The sequence below is a fragment of the Mchenga conophoros genome, linkage group LG17, assembly GCF_057382185.1.
Source record: "Mchenga conophoros isolate Kocher_MC1m ecotype Shallow Benthic linkage group LG17, M_conophoros_male_GT1.1, whole genome shotgun sequence".
In the NCBI taxonomy this organism is placed as follows: Eukaryota; Metazoa; Chordata; class Actinopteri; order Cichliformes; family Cichlidae; genus Mchenga; species Mchenga conophoros.
The window spans coordinates 39,481,853-39,499,022 of NC_140542.1; the positions used below are offsets into that span (position 1 = coordinate 39,481,853).

At 46.2% G+C, this 17,170-nt stretch overlaps 1 protein-coding gene across 1 annotated transcript; it reads left to right on the forward strand.

Moving 5' to 3' along the window:
* Positions 1 to 1,572: 1,572 nt before the first annotated feature.
* Positions 1,573 to 16,481, forward strand: acsbg2 (acyl-CoA synthetase bubblegum family member 2). The gene is made up of 15 exons (XM_085251890.1): positions 1,573 to 1,896; positions 5,534 to 5,663; positions 5,856 to 5,977; positions 7,127 to 7,395; positions 8,674 to 8,762; positions 11,773 to 11,893; positions 12,075 to 12,155; positions 12,243 to 12,392; positions 12,541 to 12,717; positions 13,135 to 13,316; positions 13,520 to 13,762; positions 13,848 to 14,065; positions 14,210 to 14,349; positions 14,540 to 14,786; positions 15,094 to 16,481. Exons 1-15 carry the CDS (start codon positions 1,890 to 1,892, stop codon positions 15,210 to 15,212), a joined length of 2,295 nt encoding a protein of 764 aa, XP_085108016.1. The 5' UTR covers positions 1,573 to 1,889; the 3' UTR covers positions 15,213 to 16,481.
* The last annotated feature ends 689 nt before the right edge of the window (positions 16,482 to 17,170 follow it).

Here is a 17,170-nt window from a genome sequence, read left to right on the forward strand (position 1 = left end):
GACATCAAAGGGAAATCTATTGCACGTAACAAAAACTTCTGACAGAAACTGAGAGTCGGTGCGCTGTGCTGCTGTCTGAGAGTAGGATGAGAGAGAAAGGAAGAGATGATGCCTCTGACCGGCCGTACCCTCGGCGTGGGTTGCGTAAGCACTAATGCATTCTGCAGCTCTAGAGCATGTGCGCATGGTTGTACTGGATGAGCCGGTCCCTGCGTGTCATCTGATGCTGTGGTGTGGTGCTCGTCTCTCCCGGCGATTGGCTGATACTGATCTTTCCATAGACCAATAATGAGGGCGCATCTTCAGAGTCATTTTTAAGATTCATCTTAAAAAAAGAGAGAAGTAAGGCTCATGAAGATAATCATGTGTTAACATACGCCATGCATATCCAGGCGCATTTTATAATTTGCAAAAAAATTTAAATTTTTGAATAAAAAATATCATTAAATATTGAAAATAGGTGGCATTAATTTCTTGTGAGGTTAAATGCCCAAGTGAAGGTTTAATCCTGTGTGTGTGTGTGTTTTCGTGTAATTAGTCCGTGGAGGACATTTCTGTACTTTCCTCTTCCTCTCCTTGAACTGCCTCACCTCTCGAATGATGCAGGCGGGACTTCAGTGGAAATTTGCCTTAAGGAAATTCTTTCATTCATCGGTGACACCAATGGACATGAGTGAATAGTCATGAAACAACACGTCCGGCATATTTTTGTGTGTGAACCGGATTGATAGCAGCTCACTGACATTCACACTGAGCTACGGATGGATGTGTACTGTAAATTCAGCTGTGACTCCACACCCTCATTAACCTCGGGGGAAACATGCAGTTCACGAGAGGTCGTGGACTCGTTCCCCATTACAGCTTTGTTTACATATTTTACACAAGTTCAGTGTGTGTCAACAGCGTTTATCTGCATCCCTCCCATCCCTTTGTTTTTAATGCAATTAGGTTGTGACTCATAAAACCATTAATACAGGACTGGTCTGTCAAGCTTAAGGTCGGAGCTCTGTAGTTTACCAGGTCACCTTTTTACTGCAAAGTCCTCATTTCTAAACTAAGTAGAGCAGTGAACTGGAGCCGAGTGAGGATTTTTAAAAAATCCAGTTGAATTGCAGTGGAATACAAATAGAAAAGTATGAAAGTAAAATGTAGCAGTTGTCAATTTGTCAAACAAAAAGAAAAAAACCTGATTTTCAGCTTCTTCTTTTGTAGGTGGACATTTGTTATGTTATATTTACATGTCATAAATTGGCGTCGTTGGTAAACTTTAATGAAGACGAAAAGGAGCATGTGCAGTAGTTATAATAATGTAGGTTGCAGGATGTGGTGCATTTGAAGTGCGCGTTTCTGTCAGTGGAAAGTTATGAAGCTAAAGCCAAGCACAGGCTCAGCCGCGCTAGCTGTCAGGGCTCTGCAGTTTGTCCGATAGTAACCCCCCGCCCCCCTCGAGCCGGCATATCTGCGACGTGTACGCTCGAGGGTGGAGGAGGGAGGGGCAGATGAGCTCGTGCGCTCACTGCAACTTCCGCCCCCTCTGTGTCCATGTGCCCTGCGTAGCCTTGTATGGAAACCAGGTCCTGTGGTGTGAGCAGTTTGAACCAATCAGAATGGCGGTGCTGTGAGGGGGGCGGTGCGACCGGAGGAAACCGACAGGCCCCACCCTGGGTGGATTTCTTTTTTTTCAGGGTGGGTGGGACCCACGGAGCCGGTTGTGTGTTTGAAAATGAATGATCTGCTGCTTGAGTAGACAGTGGCCGGTTGGTGCGTGTTTAACGGCAAACTGAAGCCACGGCGTTAACGGAAAACACGAAGAAAAAGCGGAAGATTAAAGAAAAATCTAGTCACGAAGAAACAGACAACCAAACCGGAATAAGAATCAGCTTCCAGCAATGCAGTGTGAGTATTTGAGCCCTGTGTGGAGCTTTTCTGGTTTTGTTTTAAGCTGGGTTTCACGGCGACACATCAGGTTTGGCCAGAGACCGGTTGGTCACGATTTTTCCGTTAATAAAACCACCTGCGTGTGTGCGTGTTGCATTTACAGGCCTTAGATTGGACTCTGAATTATGATGTTTCGCCTTCAGATCTACAATTTCCTGGTTTATAATTTGAGTTTTTTATGTCTGGGTTCAGTGAAGCTTGCTTTAGACGTTAATAGGATAATACATGATAATAAATGTGTTACAGAAAAAAAGGTCTTAAATTTACGGCTTGGGTGTGTCTAGACAACCTGCTCAGACCTGGTCTCTTCCTAAAAGGGTGTAACCCACCCAGCAGATCCATCTGTATTTCTCCCTGTAATTTGGTTCACGTTTAAAATAGCCATTAACAAAAGTCTGCTTAGCATGCAAATAGATTAAGTTGGAAAAAATGTGCCCAGTGTACCGTGGGGTTTCTGAGGATGACGCCCAGTGCGCGCTGCGTGGAAGCAGCTGGATGGAAGCAGGAGGAGAACATTCACTGATTTTTGGGAATTCACTGTATCTGACTTTCGTTCAGAGCAGCAGCACTGTGGCTTTAGGTGAAGTGAGGTGGCTGTTACTCTGGACAAACAGAAATGGAGCTCGAGTGAAGAAAAATTAAAATTTAGAGGGGGGGGGGGACTTTTGGACTGTACAGTTTAAAAGGGGATTAACCCAAGTGAAGTTTGCAAGCATGGTGGTATTGTTTCGGGGAGAGTCCCTCATTTGGTTTTGGGGCAGACACTTTTTTGTTCAAGGAATAGGGGGGGGGGGGGGTTGCTGCTGTTCCCTTTCTGAATGAAACAGCTGTTGCTATGCAGTACAATTCCCCCCCCCCCCCCCCCCCCCTGAGTGGATGCAGCATTTTGCACAACTGTGCTGAATCCGTCAGATGATTCATCCTTGGCACTGGCTGTGCTGTCTTATGACAAGGAAACTTCATGAAAACAAAAGCATGCAGAATGGCTGTGCTTCATCAAGAGGAGCATCAGAGAGTCAGCAGAAAATGATGGTGCAGCTACTCTGATCATTGATTGGTTGGGTCTTTGGTTGTGACTTCTCAAACAGGTGCATTTGAATACGTCACCTCGGGCTATGGAAAGCTAAACTGTGGCACAGTCGTTTTATTAGCTGAGTGATTAAAAAATGTGCTCGGCAGCTCTGTAGAGCTGAAAGAACAAGTCCAGACCTTTTCTACTCAGTTAACGCCCTTTTTACTGCAAACAAATAAAAAAATAATGCAAGCATTTTCTTTGATATCTTACCCAAAATACTTCAACATGTAGACAGGAGTAGCTGGGGAATCCATCCACTGTTGTTCTGATTGGTAGACCGCCTGCTCTACTTCCTGGGCCACAGCTGCTCTGATAGTGTTGGGTACTGAATCTGTTTTAGATGGGAGTTTTTCACATCCTGAAAACAAGGTGAAAGCCATCCATGTTGCTGCTGTGGTGACAGAGGCCAAACCTGCTAAACATGTACAGGTCTCCATCACACACACTGAGTATTAGAAACATTGTTGTAAAGGAAGTAAAGCCATGGCTCAATCAGTCATTGATTGACGGGTTAATCTATATCAGGTAAGAGAATCAGAGGTTTCCGGCTTGTTTCTAAAGGATATGGGTTTGTGATTTTGGTGATTGAGAGATAATTAAATGGGAAATCCACATATTTCTCATGGGTGATTATCAGAAAACCACAGAAGAAAAATTATTGATTGGAAAAACTGAAAGTTTATCACAGCAGCCGGGGAAATGTATTCTTAGCCTGCTCATGGATCAATAACCTTGACCACCGATGGATGTTTTCAAGGTGTTTTTGCTGCCAGATGAACAGCAGGGGGGGATTCATACCAGGCCTGTGTGACAGGCACGCGTCTCAGGGGTTTTTAATGTGATGAAAGCTCACTGGGTTTCTAAAGGCTATATTCAGCCTTCACATGTCCGTTTGCAGACTGGTAGGGTTGATGAGCGATTGAACCTCGAGATCAGCGTCACGCTCAGAATCCTCCCCATCACGTCACAAGAACGCAGCAGTGACTGAAATAAGAGGAGGGGAGGTGATTTTAAATATCTGCCCCCTGTCAGTCCCAGGCCTGCCTGCTTGCCTCCACCTTCAGCCACCCACAACTGCAACAGAGGAATCTGCAGCTGCACCGGAGGCGATGCGTCCACAGAGAGACCTTTAAACATCCTGATCAAATCCAAATCAAGCCCATGTTGCACCTCAGGGACATGTTTTTGGCCAAATGTGATGAATTCTTCCAGTTTAGATGCAATTCATACATGAAATAATCCAGCTGACCTGTGTTTTATTCCACTATGGAAAGTTTAGGTTGGGAATATGTTTCAAATGTGTCACAAAAATTATTTTTGGCTCTCTGGAGCTTGTTTGTTTCTGTTTCCCCCCCCCCCCCCATGGGCCCCAAAAGGTGAGAAATGATGTGCTGCTGCTAGAGCAGATAGATGAAGCTGCTGGTATGTGTTTTCAGCCCTCTTACATAAACAGATCAGTCCTGTGATTTACCAAAGAGGAAAGGGAGAGGAGGGGGTGTCCAGCTCGGCAACAGCAGTGGTTTGAATGATAGAGAGGTCTGACGTGGTTCCTGTGATGAACGAAATGGTGGGAAAGGCAGGAAAAGGGGAAGGGGGTGGTACGGTCGGCTTGGCATGTAAATCACAAGATCATTGAGAGAAGAGGGAACATGTCCCCAGGTGGGACACGCTCTAATGTCCCAGTTGGGACACGCTCTAATGTCTCAGTTGGGGTTTCCACTTTCTTTCTGTTGTATCTTTCAAAATTATTTCACAATCATCACCAGTTTCCTTTGTTTTTCCCGTTTCTCTTCCACTCGACACCAGGAGGGTGGAGCAGTGTAAATATTCTTTATTGAGGTGTTTTGTTGACCAAGCGCAGCAGTCACAGTCAATTATTAGTAGAAAGACGGCGTTATCTGTAACGTGTGTTTGCTAGCCAGGCTCCATATGTTGCGTTATCATCCAGGCTTTTAACAGCTCATGAAGTCGGATCCAATCGAGCCGTTTCTTCTCGCTGTGCGATTGAGTGCGTCACAGGTCGCTCTCTGCACGTCCTGAGCAGAGATCGGCTTTTTTATGGTCGCAATGATCTCGGTGAGATTTCTAAGCAGCTGCATTTTATCTGATCACGAGACAGAAGTCGGGCAGGTTCGTGACACTTTGCAAGAACACTACAACTGCAAGGGTTAGAGTTAGGGTTACATGACCTAGTGCCCTACAGGACGCACGACTTCTGTGAGTACCGCCCACTGCTGGCTGTCACACGTTGGTGTCAGCTGAGCTGTGCGCTAATTAGACAAGGAAAGCCAGATGTTTCAGTATTTGCTCCTTTGGATCTTATTTCTTTGTCAGTTATGATTCTTTATAGTCTAAGATCTAAATAGCAAACTACTTAAATTATTTAGTTATTACAGCACAAATCCCCCAAATGCTCCACTCCTGGGATCCAGCTGGGGGGAGGGGTCTTTCTCTTGGAGCCTCTCAGTCATGTGTGTAACTGTTTCCTTGTTGTGACACCCTGACCATCCTCTGTTTCAGTAACTTTGTGCGAGTCCACCAGCATGTCAGGGGTGACGGAGCCTCCCAGAGAAGTCGGTTTCCTGGAGTCGCCCTGTGTTACAGTGGACAGCGCGGCCTCCCTCGATGACGGCATCGTGGACACAGCAAAGTACGTCAACACAAGTTACACGCCCCTAAAATAAGCCCCTCTTTGTTTGAACTGCCTACAGAGAGGTAGTGACGGTGTTTACACCAACAACAGTTGGGATGAGGGCATGATCTTTGCTCTCAGGATTCCCACCCTCTTCCACCTGCTGACCCACACGTAACTGTGTTTTTTTTCTCCTTCCTTTTTCTTTAGTGAGTCTTCAGAGGAAGAGTCCGCAGGGGAAAGGGAAGAGGAGACCGGCGCCCATGACGCAGCCACCAGCAGCACCAAGACTACAGAGGTCCCCGCGGAGCAGAGCTCAAACACACCAGCAGGTGAGTGCAGAGGGAGCGTGTTTACACTTTCTCGGGCGCTCCCGAGCATCCGGCGTTCACCAGGGCGGCGCTGGAAGAATTGCGATAAGCAGCATGCAGACGTACAATTAGACGACATCAGTTTCATTTTTAGGCTCAAGCATCCGTACAGATAGGTCGTGACCTCGGGTTTTATCCCATCTCTGTGCTCGCTGTAAATGCTGATGTTATCTTTTTTTTCTCCTTCCTGAGGAAGCAGAGCAAACAGACGTGAATGAACTCTGCGTTCTTCGGCAGAGCGAGCTCCACTTCCCTTTTCCTGCCTTTAAACGGTGACATTCTTTCCCGCCTCAGTGAGTGAGGAAAAACCCCGGCACACGCGTTGCTCCGCGATCTGTTTATAACCACGAAAGGGGAACTTTGCACTGTGACCCAAAGTTAATTGACATTCGTTATCATTCGTTTATAATGATTCTTAAAGAGGAACTCTTAACATGTAATAATAACTGCTGGTGGCTTTTTCATAATAGAGTATTTACAGCCCTGCTCTAAATGAATCGTAAATAGTCATAAACCCTCCGTGTGACGCTGTTCTGCTGCATATTCAAACATCCTGCTGGCAGTTTGTCTCTGAGTGTGAGAGCAGAACATGGAGGCGGGGCTTCCCTGCAGAAACGATTACAAATCGATTGGTTTTGTTGTCAGAGTTTTGGTGCAAGTCCTCGGCCCCCTACGATAAGTGATAATCGGAGATTGTTGGCAAACAGACGGTTTTATTTAAAGATTATCTGATCATAATTTTAACCAGGAAGTCCATCGGTACACTCGCATGGCGTGCTGGAAGTTGTATTTATATTTTATTATTTATAAAGCTTTTAAAATGATACCACTTTTTGTTTTTAAAGACTGTCATTTCTAGCCAACCTGAAGCGATTGCTAACTCTTGGCTGTCACTGTGACTCATGCCAGCTCTGTTACCATTGGCTGACACTAGTTTTGAACCCGTGTGACTTTGCAGATTTATCGTAGGCCTGCAGCTGGATGGTATCGCCATTAACACCTTAAATAAAGGGTGTTTGTCGCAGTTTTCAAGGACGGCAGATGCGTACAGATCTATTGCCGAGGCCCGCCTTCGATCGATTCTCTGACTGTTATTTGCACATCTTCCAGTGAGCGCCCAGCGCCCAGACTCCCTGTCGGTGCCGGCAGCAGAACCCCGTCTGTGGACGACGCAGCGCGATGGAGAGGTGAAGCTGAGGATGGAGGAGTCCGGTCTGGCCGCTGAACCCGCTTTGACGGTCAACCAGATGTTCGTCTCGACCGTGGAGCGCTACGGCGAATATACGGCTCTGTGCTGGAAGGAGGGCGACCAGCAGAAAAGCCTGAAATACAAAGATTACTACCAGACCTGCCGCACCGCTGCCAAGAGCTTCCTGAAGGTAGTTTTTCTTTTATTCTTTGGGTAACGCTGCAAAAGTTTCCATCTACGGTTGATTCGTTACTTTAAGGACATAAAATTAAGCTGAGTTCAGTTTTTGAGCAAGAATACCAAATGCTCAGAAACGGTGGCTCGTCTGTCAGACAGTGAAAGAGAATTTTGGCTGCTGTTGTCACCACAGCAGACGGCTCCGCAGATTTGATTTGGCTGACTTTTAAACGCCAAATGCACTTCCTGTTCAGCCAGAAGAAGAAAGATAAAGATGGCTATGGCCTTCCTGACCCGTGTGCTGCCTCACACAGGCAGCAACATAATATAACCAGCAGTAGCGAAGAGCTGGCGGGCACAGCTGTGCGCTACACGTGAGAGAATAACTGCAGACACTCTCTGGATCTGATTATCCCAACATTTCCTGGACGAAATCTTAGTGATGATAAAAAACGGATAAAAAGCAGATAAATCAATAAGAAGAAGAAGAATTACTGCTTTCAGCTCTGACACACAGTGTGGTGCCAAAACCTTTCTTTGCCCCCTCACCCCGAGCAGCTGGGCTTCCTCAGCATCAACACATTTCTGTTTCCAACAACAGTCCTCGAGTTCTTCGAGCCGTTTTAACGTCCGTTCGTCTTCGTGCCGAGTCTGTCTAGACAGCACGTGTCGCCGCACCAAAGGGTTGAAATGTCAGGCCAGACGGCGAGGTCTCAGCAGGACAGAGCGTGTCATTGTTTCACGTGAAACTCTGCAAAGTTAGACAGCAGGCTGACTCATTTCTACTGACACACACACAAACTCGGACGTTTCTCTCTGCGTCTCACACACACAAACCAACCTCGAATCCAACTCTTAGACCTGAACTTCGCCCTCGCTCACGATAAATAAAGCTCAGATAGTTTTTGTTTTGTGCTTCCCTAACACAGTCAGCTACACCTGATTATTATCTTTCAACAATGAATGAACGACTTGATGAATGCTGGCTGCAGCTGAATGTAATGCACAGCTAACCTCAGGTCCCACCTGCATCAGCTGGAAGACCTGACGGCTCAAACTGTCTCTGTGTTTCGTGAAAAGAACATCAGGCTAAATCTGGTGCATGTATTTGTCTGCACTCTAGTTTGTAACAAGCAGACCCTTCTGAGCTTTATCCTGTCAAATACAAAATACCCCGAAGTAATAACAAAAGGTAAATATTAAACAAGGGATTTGTAACAACAATCGCAACGATGGAAGTGAGACTTGTGCCAGATCTGCTGTGACTCTAAGTGCGCTCTGGCTTTTACAGCTCGGACTGGAGCGTTACCACGGCGTTGGGATCTTGGGCTTCAACTCCGTTGAGTGGTTCGTCGCAGACATCGGAGCCATTTTGGCGGGGTGAGTTTCATCGTCAGCCCTGAATATTTCCTTTACATGACCCTAATCCTCCTGCTCTCTGTATCTGTGGATATCTTATTACATGCTGATGTTTACGTGTGTCCTATGTGCCAGAGCAATACCGTCTTTTTGATGGATGGTTGAAACTATGCGTGTTCACTGGGGTGCTGCACTCAACTTCGATTCACTTTACAAGAGCTTGTGCTCATACATGCGATGATTCGATTCCTCTTCTGAACTGATCCGCTGTGGATCCAATTAGGGCTGGGCCATATCATCCCGTTCACGGTAATACCGGTGTAATGTGGGGCAACGACAAGAAAATGAAATATCACGATAAAATATGGGTAAAACGCGCATGCGCAGTGCCTTTGTTTTCATACGCACATGGTGAAAAAGGCGATGCAGAATGAGAAGAGCGAAAGTGGATCGTTGAATGAAACAGATGAGCCAGAACTGGTTTGTAAAAATGCTGCAGCTTCACTGGTGTGGAACTGGTTTAGCTTTCGTCCGTCAGATACACAACAAAGCACTATTTTTGGTAGCGCATGCTAGCGGGCCGTCGTTATTACCGTGTTGTTTGGAACTTAAAATCAATCCTTTGATTTGTCTGAAAGTCGACAGAGCCCCTTATAATCCCGTGTGCCTTATGTATGAACTCTGGTTGTGTTTACTGACCTCGAAACGATTTTATGTGCACGGCGCTCAAAAATCTGTTAAATGTTTCAGTACGACTTTGCTGAGCTACGAAGCCGCACCGCTTGATGGATTGCCGGAGCGTTACAGCTGTCGTCCGCAGGGATGAGCTGATATCCTCGTGTCGGCGTTGCTCCCACATCGTCATAATAAATGTTGTTCCAGGGTCAACATTGCAAGTGACCAATGTCTTTGTGTCTTTGAAAAATACCGCCTTCAAAAAATCTACTTCACTTGCGAGAAGAGAAACCGCTTCTGTCCGCCCATCCGGGAACTTGAATTCTTTGCATTTCAGGATACTTTTCTTTAATAAACGGTAAGCATTATACATATCGCCCTTACAGAGGCGGTTTCTCTTCTCGCAAGTGAAGTAGATTTTTTGAAGGCGTTTGCTTTTTTCGAGGTCGCGGATGACGTCAGGAGAAGGTGATTGGTCACTTGCAATGTTGAACCTGGAACAGCATTATTTATGATGACGAGGGAGGAGCCTGGCGGAGTGATACGTACTGTGCTTCAACATAATGTTACCGTATTGTGTGTGTATAACCTCTTTTTAAGTGTTGTGGATGTTATACATGGTTATGCTGAGGATGTGTCGGCCAGTTTCCACTGGAAATGCCTTTTGGTTAAACTGTCAGCGAGGAATTTGCACTGTTACATTTTTATATTTATTTTAATGCACATAAAAAACAGCTGCTTGTTTAAGTGAAAATACATAGATGTTTTTTTTCACTAATAAAGTTGTGGAGTTGTAAAGTATGTTGTCTAGTGTCAATTATATCGTCAGTTATATCGTTATCGCAAATTTTGAAATCTATATCGCGATAACTATTTTTGGTCATATCGCCCTGCTCTAGATCCAATCAGTGCATTTTCCTGATAATGCTAATGTGCTTTTTAAGGCTTATTTATCCATCTGTGTTGTGTTTGTACTCTGTGTCTGTGCACTGATCACATAACAGCAATCACAAGCTTCTCAGCTTTGCTGCATAAGTATTCACTATGAATGAACCCATGCTTGTTATCCAACACGCTAAAAAGAGTGCAAGAAATTCCAAGAAACTGAGACCCTTGAGCCAAAGTAAGAGTCTAAAGGCACTGATTGGCTGAGGCCAGATGTACCCCGGCTCAGCTGCTGACATCACCAAACATCTGTTATGCTGAACCGGGTCTTTTCACGCCGATTCTGGTGACATTTTCATGTTTGCTTTGATTCTTAAAAGTCTTAAATCTGTTTATAGAGAAGCTCATTCTTTCCACGCACTCTGATACCGATACTGTGCATGCTTAAACGCCGCTCCCTGCGTAATGATCACAACAAAAAGGTCAGCTGGAATGTCAACAAACCGGTCGTGATGAATGCAATCAGGTCATGTTTGGAAACTTCAGTTTAAGGCTCAGATTTCCACACCGAAGCAAAACATTTGAATCGCATCCTGCATCATATCTCACTGTCTTTTAGAGCGGGAGCTAGGTATTCTAGTAAAACAGTGCTGTCATAGGTCAGGTGGGTTCTGTTGACCCATTTTCATCAGATTGTTAAGAAAAAGACAGACGGGGAGGACTGGTTCTCCTGTGGTAACATCAGGATGTCGTCAGGTGATCTGAATTTTCGGGCATCTGCAGCTCAGTCAGAGCAAACATTTAACATGTTGCTGCTTTGTTGAAATGCAGGGTTAAAGTGATTTGCTTTTCATTTGCATGTTGCATGTTCTCCACCCACTGTTGGGAGCAGCCCTGCGCTTCATTTTGATGAACATAGTTTTGTTTTTTACGTATGAAAAGTGCCACGAAAATAACTTCAGTCTGCCGCTGATTCAGGTCAGGTCAGTTTTATTTACAGCGACAGGCGTCCTGTAGATGTCAGTCAAGTCACACTTTCAGCAAATAACTGCGAGACTACTGAATGAATGTTTAATTGCATTCTGTGTGATAACAAATTGTCTTAAAAGTCTTAAATGTACCTTGGTGAAAGCTCTCACTTGATTGGCTGACTTATACCTTTGGTCAGCAGCTGCACAGATGCAACACAAACCTGATTCATGTGCTGATGCATTTCTGATACATTTCCACCAAGAGCGCTCAATTCATCCGTCGTATGACTTGAATGCAACTCGGCGCTTCTGATTCACCTGCAAGCTTTTGTTTCCATGGCGACTGGAAGTAAATGAACAATATCTATATTGACTTATCAAATGCATATCTGCAAATGGAAGGCCTCTTAATCAACATGACTGGATATTGATTCGATTGGAACAATATAGAGAAGTAAATGGCTCTATAGCTGACTGTGTGACGTGTCTCTGTCTCACAGTGGGTTTGCTGTGGGCATCTACACCACCAACTCTCCTGAGGCGTGCCAGTATGTAGCAGAAAACTCCAAGGCCAATATCATCGTGGTGGAGAACCACAAACAGCTGCAGAAGATCCTTCAGGTAAGATGAGAGTGAGTTACACGTGGATGTGGAGCAACACGCTGAACAGATTTCAGGCACAGCTGAACAAAAAAACATAATAATAATATGTGCGTTTATTAAACCAAGCTGTAAAAGTAGTAACTTATACTGAAGGAATCCCACGAGTGGATTTACTGATCGTCTTCACATCCGTCCACAGATCGAAGACCAGCTGCCACACTTGAAAGCCATCGTCCAGTACAAAGACGAACTAAAAGAGAAGAGACCAAACCTGTACACGGTAAGCGCACACTCCCGTGCATAAAAAGAAGCTGCTGAGCACAAGAGGCACGATCGAAGTGTTTTTATTTTTCTTTGCGTGCCACAGTGGGCCGAGTTCTTGGAGCTTGGACGCGACGAGCCCGACGCTCCCCTCGATGCCATCATCGCCAGCCAGAAGCCCAACCAGTGCTGCTCGCTCATTTACACCTCAGGGACCACGGGCCAGCCCAAAGGAGTCATGCTCAGCCACGACAACGTAAGCTCCACCCATCCTCACATCCTCAGGAGCTTTGTGAGGCAATGTGCCTCTAATCAGTTGATTAGTATTGATCTACTGTTACAGTAAAGATGTGAAACACTTGTGCGCCCACAACAATCACAGCACCTCATCTTTACTCTCTCAGCTAACCTGGACCGCTTACTCCACCGCCAAGCATGTGAGTCTCACCGCGGCCTCCCAGGCTCAGGAGGTGGTGGTCAGCTACCTGCCTCTGAGCCACATCGCGGCCCAGATGGTCGACATCTGGATCGCCATGAAGATCGGAGGGGTGACTTACTTCGCTCAGCCCGACGCCCTGAAGGTGAGACACACACCACAAACGGACAACACAAACACGCCGGCGCCCGAAATAAACGCTCATCAGCCCGTTTAATAGGTTCACCTGCACAGTACGGTCAATATAACAGGCCTGCTGTACGGTCATGGTTCTTTGTGGCTGCTATAGAACAAGAACCAAGTGTCTGATTACAAATACCCATCAGTAATTTAAATGATGTAAAATTAAGTAACCCCCCCCTCCCCCGTTGATCACCCTCACATTTGCACTACAGCAATTTTAGCCTGTAACAGAAAAGTAGCATAGCGCCCCCCTCTGGTTCCTCACGTGGCTCTGTAGTCCGTCTGTTACACAAACGGCTTCTGTTTCTTTCACACTTCCTCTTTTTGTGTAAGTTGTGAAAATGTGTGATTTTTATTTGTATTTTCCTGTTTTTTACAGGGTTCGCTGGTAGACACTTTGAAGGAGGCGCGTCCGACGGCCTTCATGGGCGTCCCACGTGTCTGGGAGAAGATGCAGGAGAAGATGAAAGCTGTTGGAGCAAAGTCTTCCACCGTGCGAAGGAAAGTGGCTGCCTGGGCCAAAGACGTGGGTCTGCGGACCAATCTGAGCAAGCTCAACCAGTAAGTATATGTTTTTGTTTTTTTTAAGAAGGGGCTGAGTCGTTTCCTCAGAGGTGGGAGGTTCCTGTTTCAGTTTGCTGAAATGTTCTTGTGGAACATCACCGCAGATGCAGGATTGTTGTTGAAACAACTATTTATTTATTTCCATCAGCTGGGATAGCCTTCCACCTCACGCTGCGTTCTCTTTCACTCTTTCTCCCCAGGAATTCGGCACCAGGCAGCGCTCCGGTCAGCTATCACGTAGCCAAAAAGCTTGTGTTCAAAAAGGTGCGTAAGGCCCTGGGCCTGGACCGCTGCACCAAGTGCTACACAGGCGCCGCCCCCATCACCAAAGACACCCTGGAGTTCTTCCTCAGCCTCAACATTCCTCTTTGCGAACTGTACGGCATGAGCGAGAGCAGCGGCCCTCACACCATCTCCCGCCACGATGCCTTCAAGCTCACCAGGTACATTTTTCTCTTTGCATTGGTTTGACGGCTTGCAGGGAACGACTGATACTCGCTGGTGAGTTACACGACTGCTCTCTTGCAGCTGCGGTATCGAGCTCCCAGGGTGCAAAACAAAGCTGCACAACAAAGACGAGGAGGGAAACGGCGAGATCTGCTTCTGGGGACGCCACGTCTTTATGGGTTACCTCAATATGCCCGACAAGACAGAGGAGGCGCTGGACGCGGAGGGCTGGCTGCACTCGGGTGACCTGGGCAAGCAAGACGAGAACGGGTTCCTCTTCATCACCGGGCGGATTAAAGGTACTGCCTGAGCTAAATCGCACTCTGCTGGAACTGTACCAGATTTCTATTTATCTATTTAAATGAAGAGCATCAGTTCTGCTTTCAGTCTTATATCCTGTTACAGGCCGATTGCTTCAGGTTTGTTCTTCTCTTCGCTCACAGAGCTGATCATCACAGCCGGCGGCGAGAACATCCCTCCCGTCCCCATAGAGGATGCGGTGAAGGAGGCCGTGCCGCTGATTAGCAACGCCATGCTGGTCGGAGACAAGAGGAAGTTTCTGTCCATGCTGCTCACCATCAAGGTAAAGATTCAGACAGTGAGAACAGGGGAGGAGTGAGGGGGGTGTCAGAAGCTCACTGCATCAGTGCATCTGCTTTAACAGATAGTGAGGAAAGGAGCACTGACACCTGGTGGTCGCTTTGAGAAACTACACAGTTGGGATTTTCAGAATCGTGCTGTTTTGGTTACTGATTTTTTTCCTCACCCTCCAGTGCCAAGTGAACCCAGACACGGGCGATCCACAGGACGAGCTGACGCCAGAAGCTGTGGAGTTGTGCAGGCAGCTGGGCAGCAAGGCCACGCGCGTCTCCGAGATCTCAGGCGGACGAGACCCTGCGGTCAACGCTGCCATCCAGGAGGGCATCAAAAGAGTCAACGAGAAGTCCACCTCCAACGCTCAGCGCATTCAGAAGTGGGTCGTCCTGGATCGAGACTTCTCTGTCGGCGGAGGAGAGCTGGGTGAGCGAATGCGCGGTTTATTTTATTAGACAACGGCTTTGAAACGACATTTAATAAGATGCACGATGATGATGTTTTCACATCCATTTGTAGTCACAGTTACTCACATTTGGGTATTTCCTGCCTTTTTGGAGCTAAAACACATGTGATATTGAGTACGGTAGCTCAAATAAGTGCGTTACAGAGAAACATAAGTTGCAGCAGGCCGGGAGGATGTATGTGGTGATGCGCTGGTACGGCTCAGGCTGCAGTCACTCTACACCTCGCAGGAGTTAAACAGCACGAATCCTCTTTGCTCTTCCCGCAGGCCCCACCATGAAGCTGAAGCGGCCGGTGGTGATGAAGATGTACAAGGAGCAGATCGATAACTGTTACAAGGACGTGGCGTCTCCAGCAACCCCCGACAACCCGCTGCCACCCAAATAGACCTGCTGGGACCATTTGCATCATTCAGTCCACTGCTGGGTTCCTCCTGTATTTACATTTTTTTTTAATTTTTTGTTTTACTGCCTTAAGTCACGCTCAGTCTGTCTCAGTTTACATTTATGATTGTTGTACAGAACAGAAGCCAAATGAGGTTAAATTGAGCTTATTTATTTGTATTTCTGGAAGGACCAGTGACGTGTGATCGATGAAGTAGCAGCAGCTTTACGTAAGGAGCTGCGACGCGAACCGGAATACTTGATAACAACAGGATGTTTTGGGGGTTTTTATGAATAATTTGTGTGTATTTATTTTCACTTTACCAAAGTTTCTGTTTACCAAATGAGCATCGGATGGAGTGAAATCCCACAATCACACGTTCACATGTGCTTGGTGTTTCTCTCGTCTTTGATTTCGCTCCTTTTTGTTGTTTTTTGTTTTCTAAATGTCAAAAATGTTCTGCTGTTGAATTTAAGCTATCGTTCTCAGTATGTCATGAAGCCATATCTGTTGCATTTTGGTGTCTGTCAGGTATTTTGATTTGTGACCTTTTTTTTTTGTAATACTGTAAATATGTTTTACCTCCTCGTTTCTTTTTCCCAGCCATTCGGTCGCGTCAGGAATACGTTTATTTTGCACTCACATGGAGATGAAGTAAATTGTACATAAGTTATAGGACTGTATTGTCAGTTTATAGCAAATCTTATCAGCTGCTAGCGGCCTGTCGCCACAGCGACATTTTGAGATCGCCTACCATCGGCCTCGTCTGCGATGTGACACAAATTTGAAAGCAGCACTTGCACTCCAAAACAGGTCATCTTGTATATCTTGTAAGATTAGTATATAGCAGGCGTGTGTGGCGCACTCCCAGCAGAGCCAAACTGAGCCTTGTGGTTCATTTATGTTAAATTTTGGGGTTTGTGTGTTTTGTTTTAAGGATGAAAAACAAAGGGAGGAAATGACGGTGATTCAGGGGGGTCGGGGTGAGTGAGGATGGGCTGATGGAACACCAAATGGCCTTTTTAGTTTAATCCGTTGCCTAAAAAGGTTAAAAGAATGCACTTGCATTGTGAGACTGAGCAAACGGTTCAGTGAGGGCTCACAACACCCCTGACAGAAACCTGGATCTGCCTGAACCTAACAGCTGTTTAGTCTTAAAGAAGTCTGGGTTGAAAGAACAGCAGCAGGAGAGTGAAGCAGGCCTGCTTGTAACGACGAAAATGTGAATGTGTGTCTGATCAGTTGTGGAATAAATTGGAACTCATTACGCTACTTTGTGAAACTTGTCCTTTGTTTTGTTTTTGTAAATGTAACGCGGAGGGATTTAAATGCACAGAGTAACAAATAACAGTCGGTGCAGACAGCGCACTGTGCAGACAGCAGGCGGGGCTCTGATGATGATGATGCAACCTCACAATCAGAACAGACTCAGGTGTAAAAAAGAAAGGAGAGCCGACGGCCTCGTTAAATACGTGGCACATGTGAACCGTTTCTATGCTATTCGGTGTGCCGACAACCATAAATAGGCTGCTCGATAATATTTCCTCCACTTCTGTGAGATAGTCTCTCACATCTCGTATTTGTGGCCACAAAACCCACGAGCTTCTAATGCTAAGCGGAAACGCGGGGAGAGAAAAACCGACGTGCTGCAAGTTTCATTCTTGCAGTGGTAGCAGTTTGTCATAGATGCTATTACTAAAAATCAACCTGCAGCACAGGATGGTTCGCTTTTGCAGAGGCCGATCTCTTAGGTTTGGATTCTGTAGTTCGCAGACGTTCTGTTTCTTATTTCCTCTGATGCTTTTCGCATCATGAAGCTTCTGTCAGCAGGTGCACGCAGCCGAAGAGCCTTACCGCACTCGGCTCAGGAGGCTGCGTTGCCATGGTAAACAAAACTGAACGGCAGAGAATCTCCAAGGCGACAGCTGCGATATTCGTGCAACCACGGAGTTTATTCAGTT

Bases quoted from the DNA above. Each gene is read 5' to 3' on its own strand.
- acsbg2 (XM_085251890.1), top strand. The intron at 13,317-13,519 runs GTAAGTATATGT...CTTTCTCCCCAG, and splicing joins AATCTGAGCAAGCTCAACCA to GAATTCGGCACCAGGCAGCG. The intron at 13,763-13,847 runs GTACATTTTTCT...GCTCTCTTGCAG, and splicing joins GATGCCTTCAAGCTCACCAG to CTGCGGTATCGAGCTCCCAG.